Consider the following 14,785-nt stretch of genomic DNA (forward strand, 5'->3'; position numbering starts at 1 on the left):
GAATACCTCAATCGAACCTGCCACCACCACCCTTTCAGGAAGTTTGTTCCAGACTCCAACTACCCTCTGGGTGAGAGAATTTTTTCTCAAATCACATTTACTCCTTTTGCCAATTATTTTGAATCTGTGCCCTCGAGTTCTTGATGTCCTCTTGAGTGGCAGCAGTTTTCACTATTTACCCTCTTCATACCCCTCAGAACCTTGAATACCTCTGTCAAGTCTCCTCTCAGCTGTCCTTTTGAACTCTACCACTATGCTCCTCATGGTTCACAATACTTTAACGTTTGGTGGCAACTCAGCAGGATACTGATAATTATCCACTGATAATTTCATGAAGGGCAAAATTCTTTTAAGACTTGCTGGAACCACAGCTTACGATAATTAAAATTTGTTAGGTCCATTTTACCCAGCAGTGGTACAATGGGGTTTTGGGCATGAACCTATACTTAATCTGTTCCATGGAACAAATATGTGAAGTGTCTGAATTTATTCACTCGTAAAGAAAAAAAATAGAAAATCCTGGAAACTCATGGCAGATTTGATAGAATTCGGAAAAAAAAGTTAACATTTCCTGTGCATTTCCAACATTTTGTGTTTTTATTCCTGCTTTAAGCATTTGCAGCTCTTTTTCTTTATTGGAGGATGAAACTCTCCAATCTGAATAAAGCCGCGGCTTTACCATAATGCCTACTACAGGTAGAGTATCGCAAATCCCACTACCCAAAAATTGTCTGTGTCTGAAAACCAGACATTTTTCCTGCGCTCCAGCAAACCTTGACACCACCGCCAGGTTTTCCTGCATCCCCTATTTACTGAATTAAGGTGTCCTGACTTGAATTAAGGTGTTCTGATTTTTTTTCCTGAAAATCGGCAAGTTCCAAAATCCAGTGTGGACTCGATCCCCAGGTTGCCAGATTTGAGATACTCTACTTGTGCAGTGTATAAGATGCCATCCTCTGCCAAGTGCAGGGCTATTTGTTTGCAGTGTTCTGTTTCATAGAAGACCAATGAGATCATGAATGTGTTTCAGGCTTCAGCCATCTACTTGGATTTTAAATGTTGTCTCTTTGGGTCAAAGTGTGAATGTTATGCCTTATTTCTCTTTCCCCCCCCATTCCTATTCCTATTCCATATAAGTAAGATATCCCATTTCCCGTTGGGATGTTTGGGATTCCTTGGCAGCAGTACAGAGAAGAAAATCATAGAGAGGATCACATGGTGATCTGCCTGATTGATTGTTGGACAGAAAATTGGACAAGCTCCATTATAGGCAGTCATTCTGACTGATTTTCCTCTTTGCATTCCATTTAGAAATAGGATAAGTTCCTATTTAGCAGTTTCTAATCTTTAAATAAACCCAATTTTAACTGTGAAATATCTTTATCTGCATTTATAATTAAAGTTACAAAATCTCATCCTTAGATATGCATAGAATTGCTTATTTGCCCTGCCGTTTCGCCACATCCAGTTGTGGATGGTGGTGGGCAATTAAACGACTAACAGGAGGAAAACACTCCATAAGGAGGAGGCTCCACAAATATCCCCATTCTCAATGCTAGGAGAGACCAACACATCTGTGCAAAAGACAAGGCTGAAGTATTGCAGCCATCTTCAGCCCGACGTGCCGAATGGATGATCCATCTCAGCTTCCTTCTCAGGTCCCCAGCATCACATGCCAATCTTCAACCAATTCGATTCACTCTACATGATATCAAGAAACGGCTGAAGGCACTGGCTAGTGCAAAGGCTCTTGGCCCTGACAACAACATCATGTCAATGGTACTGAAGATTTGTTTTCCAAAACAAGCCGCACCGTTAGTCAAGCTGTTCCAGTACAGCTACAGCACTGACATTTACCCGGCAATATTGAAAATTATCCAGGTATGTCCTATTGACAAAAAGGAGGACAAATCCAATCCAACCAGTTACTGTCCCAATAGCCTCCTCTAGATCATCAGCAAGGTGGTTGTTGGCAGTGCTACCAAGTGACACTTAGACAGCAATTACCTGCTCGCCAATGCTAAGTTTGGATTCCATCAGGGTCATTCAGCTCCTGACCTCATTACAGCCTTGGTCCAAACAGGGACAAACATGCTAAATTCAAGAGGAGAGATAAGGGTGATTGCCCTTGACATCAAGATAGCATTTGATCGAGTGTGTCATCAAGGAACCCTGATTGAAGTCAATGGGAATTAGGGGAAAAGTACTCCACTGGTTGGAGTCATACCAAGCACAAAGGAAGATGGGCGTATTTGTTGGAGGCCAATCAGCTGCAGGACATCACTGCATGAGTTCCTCAAGGTCATATCCTGGACCCAACCATCTTCAGCTGCTTCATCAATGACCTTCCATCATAAGGTCAACAGTGGAGATGTCCACAGATGATTGCACAATGTTCAGCACCATTTGAGACTCCACAGATGTTAAAGCAGTCGGCATCCATATTCAACAAGATCTGGACAGCATTCAGGCTTAGGATGCTAAGTGGCAAGTAACATTCACAGCACACAAGTGCTAACAAGAGAATCTAGCCAATTCCCCATGACGTTTAATGGCATTACCATTGCTGAATCCCCCACTATCAACATCTTGGAGCTTACCATTAAACTGAAACTAACTGGAATAACTATGTTAATACTCTGGCTACAAGAGCAGCTCAGAGACTAGGAATCCAGAGGTGAGTAAGTCACCTCCTGACTGACCAAAGCCTGGCCACCATCAACAAATCAGTCGCGTGAGGGAATGCTATCTACTTGCCCAGATGAGTGAGGCTCCAATAACATTCAAGGAACTTGACACCATCCAAGACAAAGCAGTCTGTTTGATTGGCACCGCATCCACCACCTTCAACATTCACTCCCTCTACCAGCAATGCACACTGGCAACAGTGTGTACTATATAGAAGAGCAGTGCAGGAGCTCACCAAGGCTCGTTAAACAACACCTCTCAAATCCAGGACCTCTACCACCTAGAAGGACAAAGGCACTAAATTCTCCTCCATACCACACACCACCCTGACTTGGAATTATATTGCTGTTCCTTCATTGTCGCTGGATCAAAATCCTGGAATTTCTTCCTAACAGCACTGTGGATGTACCTACACCAGATGCACTGCAGCGGTTCAAGAAGGCAGTTCACCACCATCTTCTCAATGGCAATTATGGATGGGCAACAAATGCAGGTCTAGCCTGCGAAGCCCACAACCCATGAAAGAATTTTTAAAAATTGCATTGATCAAGTTAAAACCCTCCATTAGCTGATGACCATATCCTCATTGTACGAGGGGCTTGAAATGGTTCTTCCCTCAGAAAATAGAGATCATATCGGCAACAGATAATATAACATTTTATAAAAAGAACTGAAGTATATTGTCCCCTATTTTAAGAAACGTGAAAACAGGCAACAGGGTGTGATTTAAACACCTTTTATAAAATCTCTCACTGGCATAACAGTATTGTTTCAGTTTAACAATTTACTTAGGTAATTGCATAGATTTAATTTGCACATGCTTTTCCCTAACAAAATCAGCAATTAAGCATGAATGCAGATTTTTCAGTGTTAAGCAGAGTTTATTCTAATAGTTTTTACTTGTCCTTTAGCTATTGACTTGAAGAATGGTTCTGGAGAACTGTACAAGGGAGCAGCACGGCATAGGGCTGACACTATTTTTACACTGTCTGATGATGATTTCGTACAAGTGGTATCAGGAAAACTTGATCCTCAAAAGGTAAATAAATCTCGTAAATATAAATTCTAATAAAAAGTCAGAAATCTTTTGAGATTTAAGATAAAATGAAACTGACTTTTTTCCTTTTACGGCAGCATATCTAACAACACATTTTATAACTGTCCAGCATAATCATGTTATGGTGCTCACTCCAGATTGGTGGAGAGAAGCTGTACTGCCACAAGTTTTAAAGGCCTGTTGCAGTTTAAATTCCCAGCATTTTTTAAATCTACTGGCTGCTGTTAGAAACAGCAACTAGGTAGCCTGCAGCACTCCTACACCAAAGGGCTGAATCTTCGGCTCGGCGAGCAGGGGTGGGGCCCCCTCGCCGAGGCATAAAATGACACGCAGTGATGTATATTTTACAACATATCAGGTTAAAGAATATTAGGATTTTTACCATACAATGCCATTTAAAAAGCCAATAAAGCAATTAGCTGAGCTGCCCGTCCAACCTTAAGGTGGCCTTTGCATTTTTCATGTAACCTCATCCACAGGATGAGGTTTCGTGAACGTTTTTAAAGTGTTTGAAAAATTTTAATAAAATGAATATACATGTTCAGCTCATGTGATAGTTTCACATTAGGGGATATGTCCTTAAATTTTTTTTTTACTTTTCTCCAATGTTTTATAAGTGAAAGTAATCTCCCTGAGGCACCTCTGTACCTCAGGGAGATTTCTGCACTCTTTTGCACGCATGCGCAAAACGGCGCACTCCCCGACTCAGGCAACCCCCACCCACACAGGGAGTGCTGAGCGCTTCCGGCCACACATCGTGCTGGGCGGGCCTTAATTGGCCCACCCATGTAAAATGGCGGTGCCCAGCCGATCACGGACGCTGATCAGCTGCGTGCCTGCCTCCGCACAAACCACCCCCACCCCCAACACGGGGAGAAAATTCTCCCCAAAGAATGAAAAGCTTTTCTTTCTGGAGCTGAATGAAAGCTGTTGATTAAGCCCCTTAAAGCGCTCCAATCTGAAGGGGACAGCCCCTGCAGTATCTAATCTTCCATCTGCTACAGTAGAAGAACCCTTGAAAATTGTCATTGGAAGCTTTATGACGTGATTTATTTCTGTCATTTACATTCTATCTGAATGCTTCTATTGAGATCCTAGCAAGGTTCAGGCTGACTATATGTACTTTGTAGTACAAGAAAATCTAAAATATTGCAGTATATTTTACAACACATCAGGTTAAAGAATATTAGGATTTTTACCATACAATGCCAAGTTTTAATTTTATTCAACAATTGCTTTGTTGTCGCTTTAATAAGACATTTTTGAAAGATGTCAAAATATTTCTGAACTTGAAATGTTCATTTTGCTCTTCGCCATTTTCTAGTCTGCACTCAAACATCTAAAATTAACTTAACTTGAAAAACCTGCTTCTGTATTTTTAAAATGAAAGCAGAGCAATGCAAGTTGTTGAGTATTATTAAGATAATTTAAAAAAATAATGACAAAGCGAATTGCAGGTATGATAATGTTATTGCTCAAATATTTACAATAAATTGTATCACTGTCACTAATTTAAAACATTGTATTTAAGATCTCGGACGCCTTCCAGTCAAGCTAAAAAATTTCCAGTGGATTTTTAGATTTCTTAAGTTTCCCAAGGTATTAGTCAATCTTTATAAATGCAGCTTTTTTAGTACCACTGGGTTGAGAGTTGTTTCACAAAGTGTCAGTGAAACTATTAAAGCAAACTTCTCAAAACTTAAAGGATATAGAGTACATTTCAAATGCATGTTTCAGTACTTATTCTTTGCATAAGCAGTCTGGAACAAGGTGTTGCTAAATTTACTCGAGCAAATTCTGTGTATTCATGCTATCTTCATATGTGAAATAAATTTAGTATTAATATTTTAACATTATAACTTGCAGGTACTCAAAGTCCTATTTCAAAACCTTTTGGACACGAATTAATGGATAGTATTCATAAAATCATTAAAGATCCATTAAATATCTCAGAATAATCAAATAAAAACCAACTTCAAAAAAATAGCTTTGTAAGGATGGTGGAAATATGCTGATAATTCTTTATTTGCTATTTTCTCCCTCTTCAGCATTCTTAATAATTGAATCCTACCGGGGCACATTTCCATGGGTGCTGATTGTTGTCTGATATCTGGCTCTAAAGATCATTTTTAATATGCTAGGCTAATTAGTGAGTGGGGAGAACATGAAACTCTGAACCCAAACCTGTCTTTGCCCAATATCATTTTCCAACAAATAATCATAAATAGGAATTAGGAGCAGGAACTTTGGCTGAGTTTATTTTCCTCTATGCCAGGAACATTCCATCCAATTATAGTTCCCCTATTGTCATCTCAACTGAGAGAAATGTATTTTGTTCACTTTTATTCAGTTATAGATCTTGCTTGTGATACTTCTTTAGAAAAAGATGGTTCATTTTATTTAATTCATGGCTCACAAGTAAGTGTCTCACACTTGGATGGTAAGAAAGCATGTAATACAGTGAAACATTGAAAGATTAATTTTCCTACAAATAATTGAAATTGATAGGAAATTAGTTAATTTGATGGGGTTATTAGAATCTTTACTTGGAACAACAAGCAACAGTTGGAGTTGAACAAGGGTCATTGGAGAAATAATACAAGGATGGGTATTGCTGCTCAATCTTGTCAACCCATATTCGAATTCATCTTAGAATTTAGGTTCAGGATCAACACAAAGCTGATAACCACCCAAATTATATTGATTTCGTACCAGTTGCTGATATACAAAAAATTTCAAGATACTTGAGAAGGTAATAAATAAAAGCAAAATACTGTGGATGCTGGAAATCTGAAATAAAAATAGAAAATGCTGGAAAACTTGAGAAGGTAAATCAGGCAAGTTTAGATAGTATTAAGTAGATTCTACAGAGATGGCTGACTGATCTCAAGAGTGAACAAGATGGAAATAGAATATGCATATCAATTTTTTTTCTTGGGTAACCTAGAAAAAATCTCTCAGCAATGAGAAAGGACTTGAATAACCATGAGGACTGTCTAATCTTCGAACAATGTTGGCTTTTTTCTGAATCACCATTATATGTGGATTGGCGCTTAGTTTTCCATCTCATCTGAAGGAGGGCAACCCTACAATGTGGGACCCCCTCAGTGTTGCACTGGAGTGTCAGTCTAGATTATATGGCCAAGTCATAGTGTGCATGCTGAACCACATCCTTCTGACTCAAGTGTAAATGCCACAGAGTCAAGCTGATGCTCATGCCAATATCATCACAATTAATTAACTATTTTAGAATTGAGGGAAACCGTCAAATGTTTTTGCAAATATTAATAAGGGAATACTAACATCCCCACAGCGTAAAAATATTCAAATTTTAAATTGCATCATTAGTTTTGTTTTACAAGTAGGAAAACTATCATAGCATTGTAATTAACTTGACCCTGTAAAGCTTACTTTGTAGTCCATGTGATATTAACACATTGATGCACCTTTGTAGTATTGTCCTATTTTGGAAAAAGGGTGTATCTTCAATTTGTAATTCACTTCCTCTGTTAGCTTCATGCTATCTGGCCTATAATCACATCACAGTATCAGATTACTAGATTAAATGAATTGGTATTTTCTTCTAAAACATTAAAATTTCATACTAATACCAGTTGAAGTTATTAATTAAACCTAAAACTGTCCCAAGGTGATCACCTACATCTCTCATTAAAATATTCCATTTAATTCATTAGTGATTGTGCAGAGGTGTGATTTTTCCAATTATAATGAAATGTTTGGGAAATCAGCCATAGGGTCTTGTTTTCTCAGTGAAATTGGTAACAGTTGGCAAGTGATCCAGTTGAAAATTATGGTTCTGAGGAATTTTCTAATTGAATGGTACAGTTATGAATGCTGGAGACTGAAGATTTAGTGTTCAGCCTATAAATCATTTGTAAAGGACAAAGGCATCGCTCATTTAATTTTATAACTAATTGGAGTCATTTGTGTGTTTAATAAACTGATTATAATATAAGTTAATTAGCCTGAAACTGAAGGAATTGGCATGCATTCTTATAACTGGTTTCAGTCAGTTTTGTGAGCTGATTCACCTCCTCATGCCCCCCCCCCCCCCCCCCCCCCCACCCATCAAGCAAAGCGTGCCTGAAGGGATCTGAATTTATCCCAGCTGTGGCTTCAGGTCATTACTGTAGCCTGGCTTAGCCCTTTATTAAGAAACTTTCACCCAAAGAAATGTATCAATGCATGGCGGCCTAGGGCATCAGTAATTGTTTCTGGCTTTGTGGCATAGTTACTGCTGTCTAAATACAACAGCCAGGAGATCTCAAGCTGGATCTAGGGGAAAGTGCTTGTCAGTTTGGAAGCTTGACAAATCCATCTCGGCTCTTCCAATCTGTTGTAGGTGACGCAACCCTCCGTAGATAACGTTGCAGAGATCTCAGGGAATAAAATGGAAGGCATATTGATGTCCCTTCTGTAATTCTGTCAAATGTTTTTGCCTGTTCCAGGCAACAATGTTCCTTTCCCCTCAACAGGAAAATACTAGAAGTGCAAGTGAAGCACAGAAGGGGCATAGCTCTAGCATTATGGATCCCCATTCTTTTTTACATATGAGAAATAGGCAAAATTGGAGTGCAAAACAGAAAAATCAGCCTATGTATTACTTGCTAATATTAGAACATAAATGTTCATTTTCTGTTGTCCGGCATGATTTGAATTATACTTGAATTATCTGTTTTTTTTTTAACAGGCTTTCTTTGCAGGCCAGCTGAAAGTTAAAGGGAACATCATGCTCAGCCAGAAACTTGAAATGATCCTCAAAGATTATGCAAAGTTATGAGAGAATAACATAATCATGACTTCTGAGCACATGAATCATACTGTTGAATCACCCAAAAAGCTTTGAATAAACATAAAATTTACAGCTTTTTAGAAATAGCAATACTATATAATTTCCTAAATTTTGTTCAATGTGTGCCTAACTGTAAAATAATCTTAACGGCAAACTACCTTTTTGTTTTTAATATGCAAGTTATTCACTATAAATCTCCATCTTCATCTCAGTAGCTCGTGATTTGTCTTGGAAAAATTCAGTTTATAATGTTTAGACCACAAGGATATGGGCTGTCTGCTTTTTCTTAAATGTTTATGACTGTAATTGCCATTTCCTTGTCTTACATTGGTTGCGTTGTCCACAATGTCCAGAACAAAGACTGGTCAGTTCTCTGTATTGCAACCATTTGGATCTACATTCTCTTAAGAACACTGCTACTTTTGAGAAATGGAAAAAAATGCTGCTGTCAGCATGCCTGTTTTCCATCCTTCCAATTAACAGATTTAATTCTTATCAACTTTCTCTTTGAAATTCACATTGAAATTCATGGAAAAATTTGTAGATGCTGTATAAAATGCATTTTAAAAATGGGCCAAATCTTTGCCCTGCTGGTCTTAACATGTTAGAAACAGCAGATTTAAGGTAAGAGCAATGGGAGGTTGGATATTTGCTGACATGAATGTACTAATTGAAATCTGCTTATACTAAATTCCTTTGGAGATAAAAAGTTTAAATAAAGAATATCAAGAATGGATTGTAGTTGTTTAATGGAAAGACCCAATGTGGAAATATCCTCCTGATTTCATGACTGCATTGATGACTTAATGAATAGCATCATTGTTCATGTATTGTGAAAATATTATCTAATCAATGTCAGCATGACTTCTCTTTGTACCATGTGGATAAATATAGCATTGGTATTTACTTTCATCATAGAATAGGCCACAACATAAAGAAAAAGCTAGATGATATTATGACAGTTCATAACCGTAGGCTATCATTTAACGTTGAGCCTTTCCTTCAAAGAATTTAAGAGGAACTATTGACAGGGGTGGGTTCTGTGAGCAGAGAAGTGGAGAGAATAACCCAGCATTAACTCAGCAGCTTGCATCTTCCTTCCCAGTAGCTTCCCAACCTGGAAGCCAGACTTTCAGGTGGGAGGTGCTCCAGACGAGGCTGCACCTTAGGAGCAGGAAGGAAGCCTAAAACTGTGATAGTTGGGTGGGAGGGTGGAAGGGGATTGTGTTTGTTTGTTCCTCAATCTCAGGGTTGGGGGGAGGGGAGGGTGGCGGTGGAGGTGTTTGATTCCCAGTCCTTTTGATTCTTGGAATTTGAAGGTTGCTGGCAAAGCCTTTATTTATTACCCCATCCCTAATTGCCCTCGAGAAGATGGTGGTGAGCATCAGCCTTGAACTACTGCAGCCCATTTAGTCTAGGTACACCCCCTGTGCTGTAGGGAGGCACAAACAGGATTTTGACCCAGGGACAGTGAAGGAACAGCAATAGATTTCCAAATCAGGATGGTGTGTCACTGGAAGGTGAACTTGGAGGTGATACAATTCTCATGTATGTGCTGCCCTTGTTATTCTAGATGGGAAGGTCATGTGTTTGGAAGGTGCTGTTGAAGGAGACTCTGCTGGCATGGTGTGCTGTTGGTGGAGAGACCAAATGTTTACGCTGATGGATTGGGTGTCAATCAAATGAACTCCAATGTCCTGGATGATGTTGGACCTTCTTGAGTGTTGTAGAGCTGCAGTCATAGGCGAGGCGGGAGTATTCCATTGCACTTATGACATATGCCTTGTAGATGGTGTACAGGCTTTGCAGGGGGAAGTGGGGATGGAGTGGCTGTCAGGAAGTAAATTACTTGCTGCAGAATTTCCAACCTGTGATCTGCTCTGGTGGCCATAGTATTTATATGGCTGGTCTAGTTAAGTTTCTGGACAGTGGTGATTCCCCATTTTGGCCTCTAATCATCCGCCTACCGTGCTTCATGCATAAATTCCCTTTTGGGTCTCTAATCGATCAGAGTCCTCCTTTTACCTCACATATTGTTTATATGCCCATCGAACACTTTTGGATTTCCATTTATGCTAACTGCCAGTCTCTTCTCATACTCTCTCTTTGTTTCACTAATCTGTTTTTTCACCTCTTCTCTGAACCTTCTATATTCAGCCTGGTTCTCAATTATGTTATCCATCTGACATCCGCCAAATACACCTTTTTTCTGCTTCATCTTACACTCTCATCATCCAGGAAGTTCTGAATTTGTTTGCCCAACCTTTCCCCTTCGTGGGAATTTTTCTCGACTGAACAACCCTTGTTCTGTTACAGTCTTGTTTCGCAGACTTTGATTCCAGTTTATCAGGGCCAGATCTGTTCTCACCCCATTGTAGTTGGACACTTTTACTTTTACTTTGAATTGCTCCTTGCCCTTTCCTATAGCTAACCTAAACCTTATAATATATTCACTGATCCCTCATGTTCTCTAACTGATATTTAATCCACTTGATCCATACAATTCCCCAGAATCATCTCCAGCAATGTCTCCTTTCTTATTTGACTGGAAAAATACAGATGTAGAAAATTCTCCTGAGTACAGTCCTCTCTGCCCTTTTTACTGTTACCACCTATATCGGGATAATTAAAGCCTCCCCATTATAACTATTCAATAACCCTTGCATATCTTGGCATATTACTTGTTTGTTCCTCCCCACTATTGTAATTGGGACCTATAGAATGCACTCATCAATCTAATGGTGCCTCTGTCATTTCTTGGCTGTAACCAAATAGATCCTGTCCTTGACCTCTAGGACATCCTTTCTCTCCAGCACTGCAATATTGTCCCCAGTCAATTCTGCCACCTTCTTCCGTTCCTTCCTTCCCTCAGCACCTTGTATCCAGGAATATTTAGTACCCAGTCCTGCCCTTTTTTGAGCTAGGTCTTCAATATCGTCATCACATAATGTGGTTATCTGTATCTGCAGCTCACCGACTTCTTTTGCGAAACTTTTGTTACAGAGCTAAGATCTCACTATATTTCTCAACATGACTACTTCCTAAAATTATAAAAGCTGGACGAAGACTTTGAAAAGGCTGAAGATATGTCTGCCTGTAACCCTGAGCAAAAGGAACTTTCTGGCAGTATCAGAGAAGCTGACACCTCTGAAGAGATACCAATGACCCCTGTGACTGCAGAGCTCAAATTGAAAGGGAATCATACAAAGGCTATCTACATTTCCAAAGCCAGGCCTGGCCAGTGGAGACTACCAGCCTGCTAGGACAAAGGATCCTGCAACCTCCCTTGAAATAGTTAATGATGGGAAAGTTAACAATCTCAAGAATCCAGACAAAGGAATATACATCTTGCATCAAAGTCACAGTGGACAAGTGGGAGTCATGTGACATGATCCCTAGCTGGATGAACCTGTGGCACTGTCTTGCTGTAAGTCCAGTCTGCCATTTTCCATCTAGTAAGCAGTAGCTCAGAAAAAGGGCTCTGTCCAGATTTGAACACCTGCCCCTTCACCACCACCCCCCCCCCCCCCACCCCCCCAATCTACACTGTTTCTCTGGAAGTTCTGAACTTCTGTGCCAGCGCCTACAAAACTAATTCATCTCTGTGTGCCTGTTTCACCATGGAACTCATCTCTAGTGGAGAAGTGAATTATCCAGCATCAGCCTTCAACCTGCTGACCTCTGTGAAGGAATACATCATTGGACTTTGATTCTGAACTCTGGACTCAGGTGAAACAATAATTCTCTCCCGTGGCATTTCTCCTGTAAATTATTTTTTTCTCTATCCTCCCTCTTTTACTGAATGAGCGACAAAGGAGGCTACGTTGTAACCCTCCTCATGTTTATGTGCACGAATAAACTACCCCTCTGAGTTTACCCTATCTTGAGTTTGCCATGGGGTTATTAATAGAAATTGGATCACACTAAAACTGAGGGGTTGGGAAATACATCACCTATGAAGGGGAATATCAAAGTCAAAACACCTTCCTGCTTACAGATGGGTAGTGAGAGAAGAAATCAGGGCTGTTTAAATTAAACCCCCTCCTATCCAAAACAGGCTCCATTCACACATATGCACTGTAACCCTAATTTAGACATCATTTCATTTCCTCTTACATTGACCCCACCTAATACCATGCTGTTTCCTATTCTAGTGCTATCTCTCTCCCAATTCTCTGCACCTTGCTTTTCCTCTCCAATGTTACCGCCTCGTTCCCACACCCCTGCAAAATTAGTTTCATCCCTCCCCAGTGACACTTGCAAATTGCCCTGTGAGGATATTAGTTCCACCTCTTACCAAGTATAACTGCCAGCCTGCACAGCTCTCATTTCTCCCAGAACTGGTCCAATGTTCCAGGAATTTAAAGCGTTCTTCCCTGCACCATTTCTCCAGCCACGCAACCTTCTCTAGTCTCCTATTTCTATATTCACTTGCACGTGTTAATGTGAGTAAGGCCTTGCTAGCTAGTTTCCTGCCTAACTCTCTAAATTATGTCTGCTGGACCTCATTCCTTTTTCTATCTATGTCATTGGTACCAGTTTGAACTCTGACTGGCTGTTTACCATCCCCCTGCAGAGTGCTCTGCAGCCACTCAGTGACACCCATGATCCTGGCACTAGGGCGACAACATACCATCTTGGATTCATATCTGCGGCTGCAGAATTTACTATCACTATTTATTTTCCAAACCTCTCCCTCTCACCTGTAAAGCTGAAGCATTCATGGTGTCGTGGATTGGACTCTGGCTGCACTCCCAAGATGAATCATTACTTTCACCAGTATTCAGAACTGAATGTTTGATCAGGATTTCCTATGGTTTATGGAAATAAACTAAACAGTTACTGGAGTTAAAGAAAGAAGACTTGTATTTATATAGCACCTTTCATAACTTTCAAGACATTGCAAAACATATTTTAAGCAAATGAACTTTTGAACTGTAGTCACTTGGATGGTGGGTGGGGGGTATGATGTTGATTGAGGGCTAAATATTAGCTGGGACATTAGGGGTCTTGTTCTTGTCTTCCTACTCTAGTTCAAAACAGTTCCATGGAATATTCTCCTTCCACCTTAGAGAGCTGACAGGGCCTCAATTTAAGGTCTTATCCACAATTTAGCACTTCCAACAGGGTAGCAGCCCTCTCAGTAGGGTACTGGAGAGCTTAGATTCTCGGGCTCAAATTCCTAGAGTGGAAGTTGATCCTACAACCTTATGACGTAGTAGTGAGAATGCTACCAACAGATCCACAGCTGACACCTTTAAACATTCAGCTTGTTCAGTAGAGTTTCAACTTTCTCCCAATTGTTTTTTTGTGTGAATGGTCTGATAAGTTTCCGTAAGCAGACTGGCTGCAAAATTGCACCATTGATGTCAGTGCTACGGAAAGCAGGTGATGAAAAAATGGTGACACAATTTGCATTGGTTGCCAGGTTTTTAAAGGGTGATAGCATGCATGTCACATATGTGTGCTAGGCCTCAGTCAGTATCTCGTGCTGATTTGGCACCCGACCTGCTGTTTTGGACCTTGCAAAACTTGCGAATATTGTTGCTTAAACATGCACAGTTGAACTTGCACCTGCTGCATGAGGGATTCCCCCTTCCTGACCCGTCACCACAGCTACTTAAAAGCATCATCATTCAATTTTCAGATGTCTTTGGGAACAAACTCCTGGTATTGACCTCCGTGGCTATCTACTCCCATTAACTTTGCAGTATATGTTTAGGGGGTCTTCCCTGTGGGAGGATGACTTTCCACCTCCTGAACTAAGGCCTCCAGCGCTGCATCTGCTAGTTCAGAGGCTCTTTCTCAACCAATTACATTATCTGCTGCAGCTAGATATAACCCTCCTTTGGAGAAGTGCCGGTTTTAATTGGTATTTGACTCACATGGCTCCTTGCTGACTGGTGAAGCCACTCAATATCACAGTTAACACTGGGCTGCACTCCACAAGCGTGGAGTTGGTGGAGCCGGTATTTTGCTTTTTTTTTAAATCTGTGTTGAATTCACTGCCACTTCTCTTCCAGGAATGCCTACCTTGAAGAAGTACTGCTCTTCTCTCTGTCAGGATTTCTGTTTGTCTCTTTCACCCTGTTCACCTTCATTACTTTTCATTTCCCTCCTGGTGTTTACCAAAACTTGCTCACAGCCATATGTCCTTCCTCAGCAACTGTCTCCATCTCTGACTTACCCTACATGGATTCCAACTGAAGTTCCATCCCTCATGTTTT

The 14,785-nt window shown here is 40.3% G+C and overlaps 1 protein-coding gene across 1 annotated transcript in view; it reads left to right on the plus strand.

Moving 5' to 3' along the window:
- Nucleotides 1-9,292, plus strand: part of hsd17b4 (hydroxysteroid (17-beta) dehydrogenase 4) — a 159,519-nt gene extending 150,227 nt beyond the window's left edge. The window contains exons 23-24 of the mRNA XM_041186366.1: nucleotides 3,600-3,727; nucleotides 8,457-9,292. Coding sequence (XP_041042300.1) covers nucleotides 3,600-3,727; nucleotides 8,457-8,546 — 218 coding nt within the window. The 3' untranslated portion in view covers nucleotides 8,547-9,292. The remainder of the gene's footprint in view (nucleotides 1-3,599; nucleotides 3,728-8,456) is intronic.
- Nucleotides 9,293-14,785: the final 5,493 nt, after the last annotated feature.

Source organism: Carcharodon carcharias, chromosome 4 (assembly GCF_017639515.1).
Source record: "Carcharodon carcharias isolate sCarCar2 chromosome 4, sCarCar2.pri, whole genome shotgun sequence".
Lineage (NCBI taxonomy): Eukaryota > Metazoa > Chordata > Chondrichthyes > Lamniformes > Lamnidae > Carcharodon > Carcharodon carcharias.